The following is a 15717-nucleotide window of genomic DNA, read 5'->3' on the forward strand; positions in this document are numbered from 1 at the left end:
GAGGTGGGTCAGTGAAATTTAAAGGAAATGGTGGAGATATGGGACAGTAGGATTGAGAGGCATGGTGGGGAGGTAGGCAGATAGGATCAAGGGAAATGGGCAGAGGGAAATAGTGGGGAGGTGGCTCAGTGAGATAGAGGAGTATGGTAGGATGTGAGTCAGTGGAATTGAGGGATATGAAGGGGGTAGGTAAGGGATTGAGAAATATGGTGGAACATGAGTTAATGGAATGGAGGGAAATGGGGAGATGAGTTAATGGGCGAGCAATGTGGTGGGAATTTGGATCCACGGGCTTATCGATTTGATAAGAAGTTGGTTCATGGGATTGAAGGCAACAGTGGGAACTTTAAGGGACCTTTGGTCTTAAATAATGTTTTCTATTTTAACATTTCTTGGGAATGCCCAACCTTTCTTCCCCTTCCTCTAAACATTCTTTCCAAAGTCTCGTAGCCATAGAATTCATTATTGTTAAAGTTTGGCTGTCCAACCATCACACATTTTTTTGGTTAAAATCATGTTTATTTAGATGACAGTTTCCAGAATCCAAGTGAATCTCTGAAACATAATCCAAGTCCCTTGCTCACTTTAGTGTTCAGGGTAGCTCAGTGCAGTTAAGCACTTACTGGGAAATAGATAGAATGGCTTCCACATTCTGCCGCTACACAATGAAGATAGAAATCAGCTCCTTCTAGGTCAGCATCCACCAGCCAAGGTTACTGGGCAAAATGTTTTTACAGGAGAAGTAATATAGAGAGGCAAAGTAACCTATAAAAATACCAGTACCAAGCAATCAACCTAAGATTAAACTACAGGTGGTTAATCATTTCTTTTCTCAAAAAATGTTTCTGCAAATTCTTGAAAATGTAGCTTCAGATGGTAATTGACAGGGGAAGGTCTCATCTCCATTGTGTTTACACAGTGCTGGTGTAAGAGGAAATGAGAGGGACAAAATGTGTTGTTACTACAAATGGATTGTAAGAAAGCAAACCCAATAAAGCAAAGAGCTCTCCAGCTGTGAGTCAGATTAATCATAATTGCAGTATGGCCACAGAACAAAAGACCATTCTACAAAGCAGCCCCAGGGATACGGCTGGGAGAAACCATTAGTTCCCGTAGTTCACAGCTACTGTAACTCCCTGAAATCACTCCTTAAAGGCAGAAGTCACCAGAATTTTCTTTTAATTTCCCCTCAGTTTTACAATTGACGGTGCTTTAAAATGCACACTTTGTGCTTCTTTTTCCATTAGGCTAGTGATAAATCATAAAGATGAGAGACCAATATTGTCCCTGCCTCTGGGTTAGACCTGCTGTCTTTTAGAGTAACAGATTGTACCATAATTGATCATTTTTATGGAATTCTTTAACAAATCATTTAACTCAATCTAGCCTCTCTCTTGTTATACTAAAACTTTTGCTCCTCCTCACATCTCATTTACAAAATGTGACTTGGAAGTTGTTGTTGATTCTCATCCACATTTTATCTTCTCCTCCAGCTTGCTGGCCAGGTTACTATGGTGGTAGCTGTGCGCAGCGATGTAACTGTTCCCCCAACATCCCCTGCAACCATGTGACGGGTGAATGTGGCTGCCCCCCAGGGTTTATGGGCAATGGGTGTGAACAGAGTAAGTGTTTCATGAACTTTAACCTCACTGTATCGGTAATAAAACTGCTGGCAAATTTGAATTAAAATCAGGTCATGTCAGATTCTGTAAGAGAAATGCTGGTGAATATTGTGGTGACTCCATAATACAACACTGTATGGTTGGTTCCATTTTAAAAATAAAAGTGGGATTGGCAATGATCTCAAACCATTTCATGTGAATCACTTTGAGATACATCAACTGAGACACAAGAGATTGTGCAGATGCTGGAATATGGAGCAACACACACAAAATGCTGGAGGAACTCAGCAGGTGAGACAGAAACTCTGGAGGGAAATGAACAGTCAACGTTTCGAGTGGACACCCTTCATCAGGACTGGCTTCTGCCCTCTTCCATTTAATCTGTTGCATTTTTTGATGGAACAGTGTTGGCCGGGGCACAGGGAGAGCTCTCTGCTTGTTTTTATCACGGCACGAAACATGGAACAGTTACTAGAAGGGGCATTTGAAAGAAGGCACCTCTGGTAGGGCAGCACTGCCTCAGTGCTGCAGAGGAGGATCCGCTGGAATTGAGCTGCTGAATCCCTGGAGTGAGCCTTGAGCCCATGACCCGCTGAATGTTTTTAATGACAATAAAACATCCCAAGGCCCCTCCGCAAATAGCAGACAGAATTTAAAACCAGGCAGCATAAAATAACACTGGGACTGATGACTGAAAGCTAAATCAGAGAAAAATCAAAGATGAAAGTGTGAGAACTGAACCATAGGGCAGCATTGTAGTGCAGCTAGTGAACTGCTGCCTCACAACTCCAGTAACCTGGGTTCAATCCTAAACTCTAGTGCTGTCTGTATGGAATTTTAACATTCTCCCTGTGACTGTGTGGATTTACTCGGGATGCTCAGATCTTCTCCCACATTCCAAGGCCTATTGTGTGTAGGTCAGTAGTAAAATCTGAGGGAGTTGATGGGAATGTAGGTAGAATAAAATGGGATTAGTGTGGGGCCAGTGTAAATGGATGCTTGATGGATGGCGTGGACTTAGTAGGTCAAAGGGTGCTGTATGATACTATGACTCTATAGATGATATAACAGCAGTTACCTTACAGAATGTCACAGTTACATCAGAGTTCAGGAACAGGAAGAATATAAATGTGATTGGTTTTTGCTTGCAGGTCAAACCCAAACCACTGACCTGTCTTTCCCCCTTCAACTGGAGACGATCTACTGCGCCTCTGGCACCTTCCTCCTTTATTACAGATTTCCAGGCACCCTAATTCCTCTTTCCTCTGTGCCCTCTCACAACCTTTGTTTCCTCTCTTTCCACAGCCTGCTTACCGGGTACCTATGGGCAGAACTGTAACCAGGTGTGCCAGTGTTCTGCCCAGAACCAGCAGTGCCACCCAGTCAGCGGAGAATGCATCTGTGCACCTGGTTACCGTGGAGAAAGCTGCAACCTGAGTGAGTTTTACTGAGCTTGTTAAAACTCTGTGACTCATAGAGAGTCAATATATCCTCAATGTTAGTCAAAATAAAGCAATGATAAAAAGAAAAGTTCCTGCACCTTATAGCACCTTCAATGACATCAGAATCCCTAAAGCCCTTTATAGCCAATTAAGCAATTTTCTGACATGTAATATGTCAAAAATGCACCCTCCCACAAACCACTGTCTATAAATGATGTAACAGCAGTTACCTTACAGAATGTCAGTGACCATATGGGGAGTTATAGAGATACTCGATGAGGAACGAATATTGGCCAGTACACTTAAGCAAACCCCCTGAATTTTTTTAAATAAGGCCACTCTTTCCTGCCCACTCGAGAGAGTAGGTGGGCCCTCAATTTAACATCTCATCTGAAAGACAACATCTCAGGGGAGCAAGAACACTTGCTCAGCATTGCACTGGAGTGTTAGCATCAGATCTTGGAGACAACCACCTTCTGACACAGTTGGGGTGGGGTTGGGGGGGGGGGGCAGGGAAATGGGATACTGAGTCAAGCTTCAGTACCATAACCAGATAAAACCCCTCAGCCCAAGGTAAAATGTGCATGTTCTGGACAAGAGGTGAGGACACATTTCGAACTAGATGGTGCAGTAGCCTGATGGTACTCAACAGCCCCAGCTCACTCTGGAGCAGTGGACACTGCCTAGAAACTCCTTGCTGGCTGAGGGAATGTACCTCCAGTATGTATCAGTGTCTCACAACGTTCAGAAATAATCTTTAACTGATTAATGATTTAATGGAGATAAAATCATAGGGTTTTGAATAAGTTTGAACTGTTTCCGGTGGTTGAATAGGCAGTTAATCAAGATCACAGATTTAAGATGGTTAAAAGAAGCAGAGGTGATATAAAGAAAGAAACAATTTTTTATGGAGCAGGTTTTAGTGATCAGGAATACACTGCCTGAAAGGACAGTGGAAGGAGATTTAATGGTGACTTTCAGAGGGAACTGCCAGGGAAAATATTGCAGGGCAACGGAGAAAGAACAGGAGGAGGGACACTAATTGGAAATCCCTTTCAAAGAGCCACACTTGAATGATGGTCTGAATGGCTTCCTTCTGTGTTGTGTCACCCTAATCTGATGGAGGTGACTGGTGCTTTGTTAATACATGACCACATTGATAACATAGTTAAAGGTTTTTTTTATTTTTCCTTTCATAATTTCTCTGCCTTCTACCTCCAGGATACAGGTCTCAAGCCTTTGAAATGTCTCTTTCAACTCTGGCAAAGGAGACCTCTTATTAAAATAATTTGAGCAGAAAAATCTGCTTTGGTGCTTTTGCTCCCCCTTAAATTCCTGGGTGGCCAAAGTTGAAATGGAAGTGTGATCTTGGGTGGGTAGCTCAGGTGGTTGACGGCTGTAGGGGGTGGTGTGAAAAGCAGTGCTGGTTTCCTGAGTATCCTCTGATGTTCTGTTCCTCCTCCAAACTTCCAGAATGTCCAGCTGGAAGGTATGGATCCAATTGTATACAGCAATGTCGGTGTCTGAACAAAGGCCACTGTGAAACAGTGACTGGGACGTGTGTCTGTCCACCTGGGTACATTGGAGCAGACTGCAATCAGAGTAAGTGAATGGCAGCATGAAGGGCTTAGTTACAGGGAGGGGCTGGATGACTGGAGGGAGGGGTTGGACCTGATTGTGGGAGAGGGGGTGAACCTAACTGGAGGGAGGGGATGGATCACTGGAAAGATGGGGTGGACCTCAATAGAGGGAGGGGTTGGACCTGATTGTGAGAGAGGGGGGTGGACCTCACTGGATGAAGGGGGTTGGATCTGACTGGAGGGAGGGGGATGGACCTCAGTGGAGGGAGAAGCTGGGTTACTTTGGGTTCATGCCATGTCTGTTTGCTGCTCACAGCCTGCCCTGCTGGTCACTACGGGATGGACTGCGCTCTGATCTGTTCCTGTGGGGAAGGTGCGAAATGTGACCACGTGACCGGACAATGCACCTGCCCAGCGGGCAGGACTGGTTCCCAGTGCCAACACGGTAAGCCTTTGGGGCCTTTAGATCTCCTCCCAGATCTCGGGCAAGCAAGGATGGGTGGGTGAGGGTGTTTCTGATTGTTCTCCAACTCCCCAAATGGAACAGTTCTGGGCCTGCTCCAGGACTGTGGGGCTGCAGGGTTTCAATCCCAAGACTTCAAGTAAATATGTCTGTTCAAGTGGTTCCTCACGAACTAGCCACTCTACCAACAGGAGCGCACACACAGGCCCAGCTCTGAGCAGTGGCTGAGGGAGTAGCTCCACTCTCCCTGTCTTCATTCATGTCTGACCCCACTGCTCCACCTGCTTTTGGCATGTTCATCAGTAGGGAGGATGATGGGTAATGTGGGGAGGGAAGGATGGTGGTCCAGACAACTGAATAAGTGGTCCCAGGAACGTGGTGAGGGATTTGTGAAGGGCGGAGCGATTGGTGAATGGTATGGAGAGGGGTAAGGATGTGTGGGGAGGGTTGAAGGTGTGGGGAGGAGGGAGGATGTAGGGGGAGAGGTGAAGGTGTGGGGAGCAGGTGAGGAAGGTTGGGTGAAGGTCCAGTCCAGGGAGGTGGGGTGGTAAATGGTTTGTGTAAAGAGGTGGAAGGTCCAGGGCAGAGATCATTGGTGTAGGCAGAGGGTGGTGGTGAATAGTGTGGGAGGTGGAGAGGAAGAGGGTGAATGTCCAGCTAGCAGGATAGGTGGTGTGGGAAGGGGTTAAATATCTAGAGAGGGAAGTGGGAAGAAGGTATGTGGTCCTGGGAGTGGGGTGTGTGAGTGGTCTGCAGTGGGGGATGTGGTGTCGTGATCTGAGAAGAATCTACTGTGTCTGTATCTGCAAGCCATAGAAGATGACCCAGTGCAGGTCCATGTGGTCCAGAGACAGATGGCAGCTCTCTGCCTACACCTGGTCCTGGACTAAAACCTGATGTTGATCTCAGCACAGGCCTCAGACTCATGGTGGCCAGTTTTGATGGATTTTGTTTGTTAACATAACCCACTGCCTTGTGTGTTTAGTGTGCCCCAAGGACAGGTTCGGTGATGGGTGCCAGAACATCTGTGCCTGCAGAAATGGTGGGTTGTGCAGTCCAATCAATGGCTCCTGTTCCTGTGGTCTGGGCTGGATGGGACCCAACTGTGAGCAAGGTGAGGGTGCCATACCAGTATTGGGAGTGGGAGGCCATTCAAACCTGCTCCCCCATTCATTAAAATCATGGCTGATCCAATGGTAACCTCAAATCCACTTCCTGTCTATCCTCAATAATATTCATCCACCTGCCATAAATATTCAAAGCCTCTGCTTCCACCACCCTTTGAGTAAGAATATTTCAAAGACTCACCACTCTGAGCAAAAAGGTCTTTTTTTTTTACATCTCTGCCTTAGGTGGGCAAGCTATTATTTTTAAACAGTGACTTCTACATTTTCCCCACAAGAGAAAACATCCTCTCCACATCCACCCTGTCAAGACACCTCAGGATCTTATACATTTCAATCAAATCCCTTGTCACACTTCTAAACTCCAGCAAGTACAAGCCTATCTGTTGAACCATTTCTCATAAGTAAATCTGTGTACAGTTACCAAAGCATTAACATTCTTCCTTAAATAAGGAGACCAAATTTGTCACAGAACTCCAGGTGTGACCTCAGCAATGCCCTGTATAACTGAAGCATAACCTTCCTACTTGTGTATTCAATTCCTCTCGCAATAAATAATAACATTCTATTTGCAAATCAAGCACCAGGACCTGGATCCCACTGTACATCACAGCTTGGTATGGCAACTGCTCTGCCCAAGACCACAAGAAACTGCAGAGAGTTGTGGACACAGCTCAGCACATCATGGAAACCAGCCTCCCCTCCATGAAATCTGTCTAAATTTTCACTTCCTTGGAAAAGCAGCCAACATAATCAAAAGACCCCTCCCACTCTGGACACTCTCTCTTCTCCCCCCCTCCTATCGGGCAGAAGATACAAGAGCCTGAAAGCACGTAGCACCAGGCTCAAGGGCAGCTTCTATCCCACTGTTATAAGACTATTGAACAGACCTCTTGTACGATAAGATCTTGACCTCACAACCTACCTTGCCATGGCCTTGCACCTTAATGTATGCACCTGCATGCACTTTCTCTGTAACTGTAACACTATATTCTGCATTCTGTTATTGTTTTTCCCTTGTACTACTACTACTATGTACTGATGTGGTGAAATGATCTGTTTGCGTGGCATGCAAAACAAAGTTTTTCACTGTACCTCAGTACATGTGACAATAATAAATCAATTACCTTGACTCTGTAATCTCTCACCATTCAGATAACATGCTTCTTCATTTTTCCTGCCAAAATGGACAATTTCACATTTCCCACATAGCATTACACACAGCAGAAGTTCGAAAGTCTCTGACATAAACATTTACATGAAGCTGATGACAATTCTTGGAACCTTGTACCAAGACAATCCAGTAAACAAACTGAATTTGAAATTTGTGGTTATGTTTGATCAGAAGTCAAATCTAAATTGAAAACAATCACTTCTAAAGTTCACAGCACAGAGCTTCAAGGATAACCTTCCTTATCACTTGTAACACTTCCTCATTTAAAGGCTAGTTGCCAATTCTCCAGGGTTGTCCTGGAGTTTCCAAGAATGCTGTAGAGCCTCCAGGAATTATAGAGCAATCTCCCTCAGAGAACCCACAATAAACATTCTCGGGGTATTAAAAAAATATGTATTCTTTATTTCCTTTGAAAGCTCTTGATTAGAAGTAATACTAAGATTGATATCATCCTTCTCACTGGCTCTGCCATATCACATCCATGCCTTTGATGCCCCAGTCCCAAACATTTCCTTGTGCATCTCTTCCCATGCCATATGTGAACTCATCTTACTTATGAGACTTGTTCCCGGCTCCCTCCATCCTATTCTCACTAAACCACTGACTCTTCAACCTCTTGTCCTTGAAATATATTGCCTACTCCACTTTCCCATTCCTCTCCAGTCTTTGAACCTGATGAAGCTTCCCAAATTGTTTGAATTCCCCCCCCCAAAAAAAACAGATTCCCATTCTAAGACAGCTCTGATCAAAATATTTTAACAATTCAATAATTTTAGTTCTGCACAATAGAAAACAAACTGGAAGGTTTTGTCCACACAGTGTTGGATCAGATCTGCAATTCCATTCCACACTCAGTAGAAGATACAGATTGGCTGTTGCAAGTGTGGTAATGATGGCGAATTTTTCAGCAAGCCCAGTTTAGTCCTTCTCCAGTATCTCCTCTTGGAGTTGTACCTGACTTTCATGCACATCCACTGTGGGATTGGCTGCTTCTGGTTCATCTTCTTGCTGAGAAAGCATTTGATCCACAAGGTGCTGTGGGATGGCATGGCCAAACCTGCAACATCTTTTTTGATTGTGACAATGGATGTCATTTTGACTTGGCCAGGAAACTAAAGAAATTCAGCATGTTCCCCATTGACCCTCACCAATTTTTATCGATGCACCATAGAAAGCATCCTATCCAGATGCATCACCACTTGGTATGGCAACTGTTCTGCTCAGGACTGCAAGAAACTGCAGAGAGCTGTGGACACAGCTCAACATGTCACAGAAACCAGCCTCCCCTCCATGGACTCTGTCTACACTTCTCGCTGCCTAGGTAAAGCAGCCAGTACAGTCAAAGACCCCACTCACCCTGGACATTCTCTCTTCTCCCCCCTCCCATTGGGCAGAAGATACAAAAGCCTGAAAGCACGTACAACCAAGCTCAAGGACAGCTTCTATCCCGCTGTTATAAGACTATTGAACAGTTCTCTTGTACAATGATGGACTCTTGACCTCACAATCTACCTCATTATGACCTTACACCTTATTGTCTGCCTGCACTGCACTTTCTCTGTAACTATAACACTTTATTCTGCATTCTGTTATTGTTTTACCTTGTACTACCTCAATGCACTGTTGTAATGAATTGATCTGTATGAACAGTATGCAAGACAAGGTTTTCACTGTTTCTCAGTACATATGACAATTATAAATCAATTTACCTTCTCAATCTGCCTACAAGCATGGTTGACCTTCCAATCCTTCTCCCAGGCCTCCCTCTCATCATCCAGCTGGGTGGACCTGCTCCTTATTTCAAGTCTTATCCACCAGGTTCCATTCCTAATCCGTAGATGTTCAGCAATGGCTTCTCTTCCTAGGCTTTCTTCTGATGGCCTCCATAACTCTATCCTTCATCCCTTCCTATTTTTCATTTCTGCACTGCCCCTCAGTGATATCACCCTAAAACAAGCACCAATGACCTTAACCCCCTCCACTGACTCTAGCTAGTCAAATATTGCCCAGCATCAACACAGAGTTGACCAGAAGTTTGCTCCAACAGAACACTGGGAAGAAGAAAGCTTTGGTCCCCAGCCCACATCTGTTCCCTTGCCACCAACTCCATCAGAGACTGCCTGAAACTGAAGCAGTCCACTCACAGCCTTGCCACGTTACTTTACCTGAGATGAGTGTCAGACCTCACATATGTGCCATCACTGGACTGCCTTTTCCTTCCTGAGGAACATTCTCCAACTCTACCTCATCTGTTACTAAAACCCTCATCTGTGCCATTGGTACTTCCTAGACAACCATTCCATGATATTCCTTGCTCTCTGCCTTTAAAGTTCGAGGGTGTCTTATAAAACTCTTCTGTCTGAGTCATAGTTTGCACCAAGCCAGTTCACACATCCCTACTGTACTTCCTTGGCAAACACTGGCTCCCAGTTAAACAACCATCTTGATTTTATAGGTCTTATCCTTATTTAATTCTCTTCATTGCCTCATGCCCTATAACCCTCTAAAATATCTGGGGTCCTCCAACTGCAATCCCTTGCACATTCCTGTATCTAATTGCTCCACCGGTGTCTTAATCAGCCAAGATTTAAACTATGGAAATCTTTCTATGCCCAAAACTATCATCTATTAGCCTCTGTTTCACCCCTACCCTGCCCCTACCTGATGCTACCTGTCCATCATCCCATCTGGTTCCAGCTATCACCTACCAGCCTCTATCCCAAACCCATACCCCTTGTACTGCTGTATACCAGCAATCTTTCCTCTTCCCTCTCAGTACTGATGCAGTCTTGACCCAAACCATTGACTTACACCTTTTGCCTCTAAAGATGCTGCTTGACCCACTGAGATCTTCCAGTGTTCTGTTTTTTTGTTCCAGATTCCAGCATCTGTTGTCTCTATTGTCTTTCCAAAACATCTTCACCTCTACTTTATATTTCCTTTAAGATGTTACTTTCAATTCACCTCTTTAACAAGGTTTTGGTCACCAACTCCAACAAGTGTCTGGTATCTAAAATTGATCTTGCCTCAGTCTTCCAAAGCCAGTGTTTTCATTGGCTGTTGATAAGGTCATAGAGCCATAGGGTTGTACAACGTAGAAACAGGCCCTTCTGCCCACCATGTCTATGCCGACCATCATGTCTATCTAAACTCCTCCCACTTGCTCGCACTAATTCCCTATTCCTCTATGTCCTGCTCAGTTAAGTACCTGCAATTATGCCTCTTAAACGTTGTTACTGTTCCTGCCTCCACCACCTCCATTGACAGCTCATTTGAAAATACCAGTGTCTGTGTGAAAACTTTACTCTTTCAAAGCTGGTTTCCAGCAGATAAAACCTTCCTTTTCCTACCTCCAAAATATGGACATTAGGAGCAAGGGAGCATAAATAGAGACAATGTTGATAACATTGTGACCTTAAAGACTTATCTGACCTTGCCGTTGTAAGTACCCCATGATGGCAGAGACCAACAAGGAAGACTGGAACCATAGAATTGTTACAGCACATTAGAATGCCATTTGGCCATCATATGCTGCCACATTCTGTAGATGTTACGGTTATCATCTATTCTTCAGTAACTTCATAACGCAATTCTTGTTTCAACTGAAACTTTACAACAGTCCAGACCTAGGAGTTTGAAAATCCCCCAAGGCAGCCAGCAGATTAAGTTACTAAACTGTTGGAAAGGGCTTGTTACATATTCCTTGGATCACAACCAGCTCTCAGTCAGTGAGCTTTGGTAATGGGGGGAGCGCAGATCAAGGCCACAGGGATCAGAACAGGCATGGGTGAGGGTATTCCACACACGTGATGTCAACACATCCTTCTTTGCCTTAACCCAAGACCCAAGCCATGGGATTTTTCTTTTTTGCTGGATTTTCCAAGCTACCCTTTCTGCTGCTTTCATACAATCCTAAAACTCCCCTAGACATATCTTGCGTTTCTTTACCATTGGTAGCCCCTTTTGTCTTTCATGACCCTTCCGACATTCATTCACTCCTCCTGAGCACAGACCTTCCCCTTATTCTTTCTTCCACCACTCCACTGGCTCTCTTCATCCTGTAGACTGATGAATCTCTGAACACTCCCAGCCCTTGCAGAAGGTCATTGACCCGAGACATTAGCCCTGTTTCCCTCTGCGCAGATTGACTCAGTGTTTTCAGCGTCCCATGGGGCTTTCACATTTCCCAGCCACTGTGTTTTGTTTCTATTGTACATATTTCCTGCTGCTGATTCCAAGACGGAATTTGTGGTAATAGAGTTTCCGGTTTGGTCTTTGTGTTTTCCAGAGTGTCCCGTTGGGAAGTTCGGTGCGAACTGCCAGTTGGACTGTGCCTGCCAGACCAATGCGAGCTGTGACCGAGTGACTGGGTACTGCCACTGCCCCAAAGGATACTATGGGCGATCCTGTGAGCATGGTAGGTTGGTTTGGAGCCTCAAAGACGACACTGGGCATTGTGGATGATTTCAATCCCCCTGACAGAGATGTGGGCATTGCTGGTAAGGCCAGGATTTATTGCCCATCTCTTGGTTGCCCCCGGGGAGACGGTAGTGATGCTGGTGGACATTCTCCATCTTAATGCAAAACTGAAGTAGTTTGTTAGGATGCTTCAGAGGGGCAGGTTGGAGGCATACAAAACCATTGACGATGGTGAGGTAAAGGTCTTCAGGTCACAGGCTTCAGCTGGACAGCACCACTGGACTCAAGTGCATGTTTTTGGGGATGAGACCTTCTGCCTGCAATGTCCCAGAGCCGCCAGACTGGAGTCAAGTGTAGGCCTGAGCAAGGATGGACAGCTGCTTTCCTTCTTTAGCACAAACCTTCCCCTTGTTCTTTTCTCCACCACCCCTCCTCCTTTCCACTGGCCCGCTTTGTCCTGTAGACTGATGAATCTCTAAATGCTGTAAAATTCCATTCCAGGGTGACTGAAATTTTACATCCACCTGATAGTTTTTTGGCCACTTTTGACACCTGCTTTTTTTTTAAACTCCAGTAATTAAAAATAAATACTGAGTTCAAATTAAACTGCTCAGTGGAATTTGAGATTACCTGATGTAAATCAGTCCAGGCCTCAGTTACTAATCCAGGTTTGTAATGACTAGTTCAGGCCTCAGGATTGCCACTCCAGGTCTCAGACCAGTCCACTACCATGATCATATTACTGTAGCCTTGACATTCAATGGTACAACCATTGCTGAGTCCCCACCATCAATGTTCTGAAGTGGGGGTCATCACTGACAAGAAACTCAATTGGACTCTAAGTACGGTGGCTGCAAGAGCAAGTTAGAGGCTGGGTAAACTATGGTGTGTGACTCACCTCCTGATACTCTAAAGCTTTTCCACTATCTTTTAGGCTCAAGTCAGGATGGTTATGGACTGTCTTGAGTGAGTGCAGATCTCACACTCAAGAAGCTTGACCCCATCCAGGACAAAGCAGCCTACTTGTTTGGAATCCAAGCACCACCCAAAACATTCAACCATGGCTGCAGTGTTTACCATTCACAAAATGCACTCTGGTTACTCACCCACGCTACTCCAAAACCTGCCACCCTCTGCACCAGAAAGGGTGAGGCTGCATGGGAACACCACCACCTGCAGGTTCCTCCCTAAATCTGGAGATATATCACTGATCCTTCGTTGTCACTGGAGGTCCTGACTCAACATCACTGTGGGAGTATCTTCGCCAGAAGACTGCAGCCATTCCAGTAGGTGGCTCACCCACCACCTTCTCAGGGCAACTGAAGATAGGCAATAAATGCTGGCTTGGCTAGCAACCCCTAGATCCTGAAAATTGAACTTTTTCTGTGTGATCCCAATGTCTTTCTTGTGTTGTCATCCAACTACTCGAAAGAGTTGAACAATGACATCAAAACAAATCTACAAGATTCCTACTGTCACTTTTGGGCTATGACAACCCTGTTGTAACCTTGGGAAGGCAGTGTCATAGCTAACCACCAAGACTCCTGGTTCAAGTCCCAGTCTGTACCAAGGTAGCTGATTTCACCTGTTAGGAATTGGCTATACTTGGCCGAGTTTTGATGCTTTCCAATGTGTGAATACCTCATCAATGCTTACTCTCTAGACTCTGATTAGAAATGGTCACAAGGATAACATACAAAGGACTATACCCAGTTCCTCCGGAGAAGAAGAAAATCACAAAAAGATAAAAGGATTGCGGGGTGGGGGGGGGGCGTGGGGATGAGCACAATAGGCGAGTTCAGGTGAGAGGGCGAAGGTAGGTAGGTGGGGGTGGGGGGTAAAGGGGAATAATGTGAGAAGCTGGGAGGTGATAGGTGGAAGAGGCAAAGAGCTGAAGGAGGAGTCTGATTCCTCCAGCATTTTGCGTTGCTCCAGATTTCCAGCATCTGCAGTCTCTCTTGTGTCTCAGTTGTGCCACTGTGAAGTTAAACAGGAATTGGAGTCATTCCTTAAAGTGGAAGGTGTACGATAGGATGAGGAGGTTAAAGAGCTGGGCAGGACTGTGGGCCTTTGGGTTGAGTGGCCTCACTCTTCCCCACTCAATAACCTCCCTCACACAAGGATACACTTCAGTACCATTCAGTGAACTATAGCACCACCTGCTGCTGGGATTCAGAGCCACCAGAGGGTTTGCCTTCAGTTTGGTCACATTTACATCTGTTGTTCCCCGTATTATCCAGATGTCCAACAATTAAAGAAAATAAAAGGTTCCCATCATAAATCCTGCACTGCTGCTCAGAATTCAGACTTACGGGTAGAAAGTTATGGCAAGTGCACAGCACATAAAACAGGCCTTCTTTAACCCAAATGGTCTTTGCCAGTGTGAATACTCTGGAGTGTACCACTGTGTATATGCAGTCTGACCCTCACCCAGCTCATGTGACCACCAGATCCCTCAGCTTCTCCTTAAATGCATCTGTAGTTTTCACTTAATGACTTCATTCTAGCCACCCTCTGGATAGAAACCTTTCTCCTGAAGAGCATATTTACTGCCAATGATACATAGATTATCGTTCTGACCTCTGGTTTTGGATTCCTGCACAAGTAGAAACTTCTCATCTACCTCATCAAGTGCTTCCCTGGTTTTAAAGATATCCATCAGGCCACTTCTTGACCCCTTTCCCACAGAAAAAAAATCTCCCAACCTGATGATCATAACCTCAAGGAGAATGTGGCTTTTCACCTTCCTTCGAAATCCCCACATTATAAACATGTTAAAATATTGTGCGGAATGTCAATTATTCTGTTGCCTTCCTTTTCTCAGATTGAGCCACGTGACCTTGTATGATTCATTAACATTGGAAGATTGCCATTGGGATATTTGAATTTGCAATAAGAGTGTATGGGATTAAATACAAAGCAAATTTTATTTTAATTTGGGAACTTCAGTGAGAGGCTAAGGCTAGCCTGACCTGTTGAGTTCCTCCAGCATTTTGTGTGTGTTGCTCTCGATTCCAGCAAATGCAGAATCTCGTGTCATGGGCTGTAACCTAATTGTCTGTCTTCGTTGTCTTTGGACACTGTTTACTAGTTATAAAAATATTGGAGCTGGGGAGAGGCGATAGATGATGGGGAGGTAAGAATTTTCAACTGGGAGAGGCACTTGGAGATGGGAGGTCATTTGCTGACAACTTCAAGTGTACATGTCTGCATGTACCTGGGACTAAGCCTCTGTAAAACGGTTTGGGATTTTTCCCTGTGTGAACAATACTATATAAATTCAGGATACTTTCCGAAAAAGAGAGAATTGCATTTATATTGCACTTTTCACACCTCAAGATATTCCAAAGCACTGGATCACTGATGTAGGAAATGTGACCATAGCAACGTGAACAATGTGACCAGCAAGCTCCCACAATGACGTGTTATCATGATTTAACAATGCTGCTTGAGGAATTGTCTCAGAACCCCTAAGAGAAGCTCCTTGTCCTTTTCCCACACTGCATTCTACTGGAAAGCCTTCATTTAATGCCTCATCCAAGAGGAGCATCCCTCACAGCACAATGTTCACGGGACTGGGGCTGTCGAGTATGACGCTGTGCATAGTGTGGAGTCGTTTAATTGCCTGGGACGAAGCCACACGTGTCTAGGAAACAGAAGCAGGTGGAGGCCATTCAGCCCCTTGTGCCTGCTCTACCATTCAACATGATAATGGCTGATCTTCTACCCCAGCTCCACCTTCCTGCACTAACCCTATATTCCCTGGTTCCCTATCATTTTGAAAAGGTGTCAACCAACACCCCCAGAGAAATGAGCTTATGCACTCAGAGCGGTTGCTGTGCGCTGCGGGGCCATGGGTGACATGGTGCAGTTTGTTACCATTATTTTTGTAT

At 45.0% G+C, this 15717-nt stretch overlaps 2 protein-coding genes across 2 annotated transcripts in view; one reads left to right on the plus strand and one right to left on the minus strand.

The window, feature by feature from the left end:
- megf6b (multiple EGF-like-domains 6b) overlaps positions 1 to 15717 on the plus strand; it is a 326118-nt gene that overhangs the window by 302334 nt on the left and 8067 nt on the right. The window contains exons 29-34 of the mRNA XM_052039029.1: positions 1494 to 1622; positions 2928 to 3059; positions 4538 to 4666; positions 4961 to 5089; positions 6093 to 6221; positions 11694 to 11822. Coding sequence (XP_051894989.1) covers positions 1494 to 1622; positions 2928 to 3059; positions 4538 to 4666; positions 4961 to 5089; positions 6093 to 6221; positions 11694 to 11822 — 777 coding nt within the window. The remainder of the gene's footprint in view (positions 1 to 1493; positions 1623 to 2927; positions 3060 to 4537; positions 4667 to 4960; positions 5090 to 6092; positions 6222 to 11693; positions 11823 to 15717) is intronic.
- Positions 8257 to 8454, minus strand: LOC127583198 (60S ribosomal protein L39-like). The gene has a single exon (XM_052038965.1). The coding sequence runs from the start codon at positions 8452 to 8454 to the stop codon at positions 8257 to 8259; it is 198 nt and encodes a 65-aa protein (XP_051894925.1).

Source organism: Pristis pectinata, chromosome 26, assembly GCF_009764475.1.
Source record: "Pristis pectinata isolate sPriPec2 chromosome 26, sPriPec2.1.pri, whole genome shotgun sequence".
NCBI lineage: Eukaryota > Metazoa > Chordata > Chondrichthyes > Rhinopristiformes > Pristidae > Pristis > Pristis pectinata.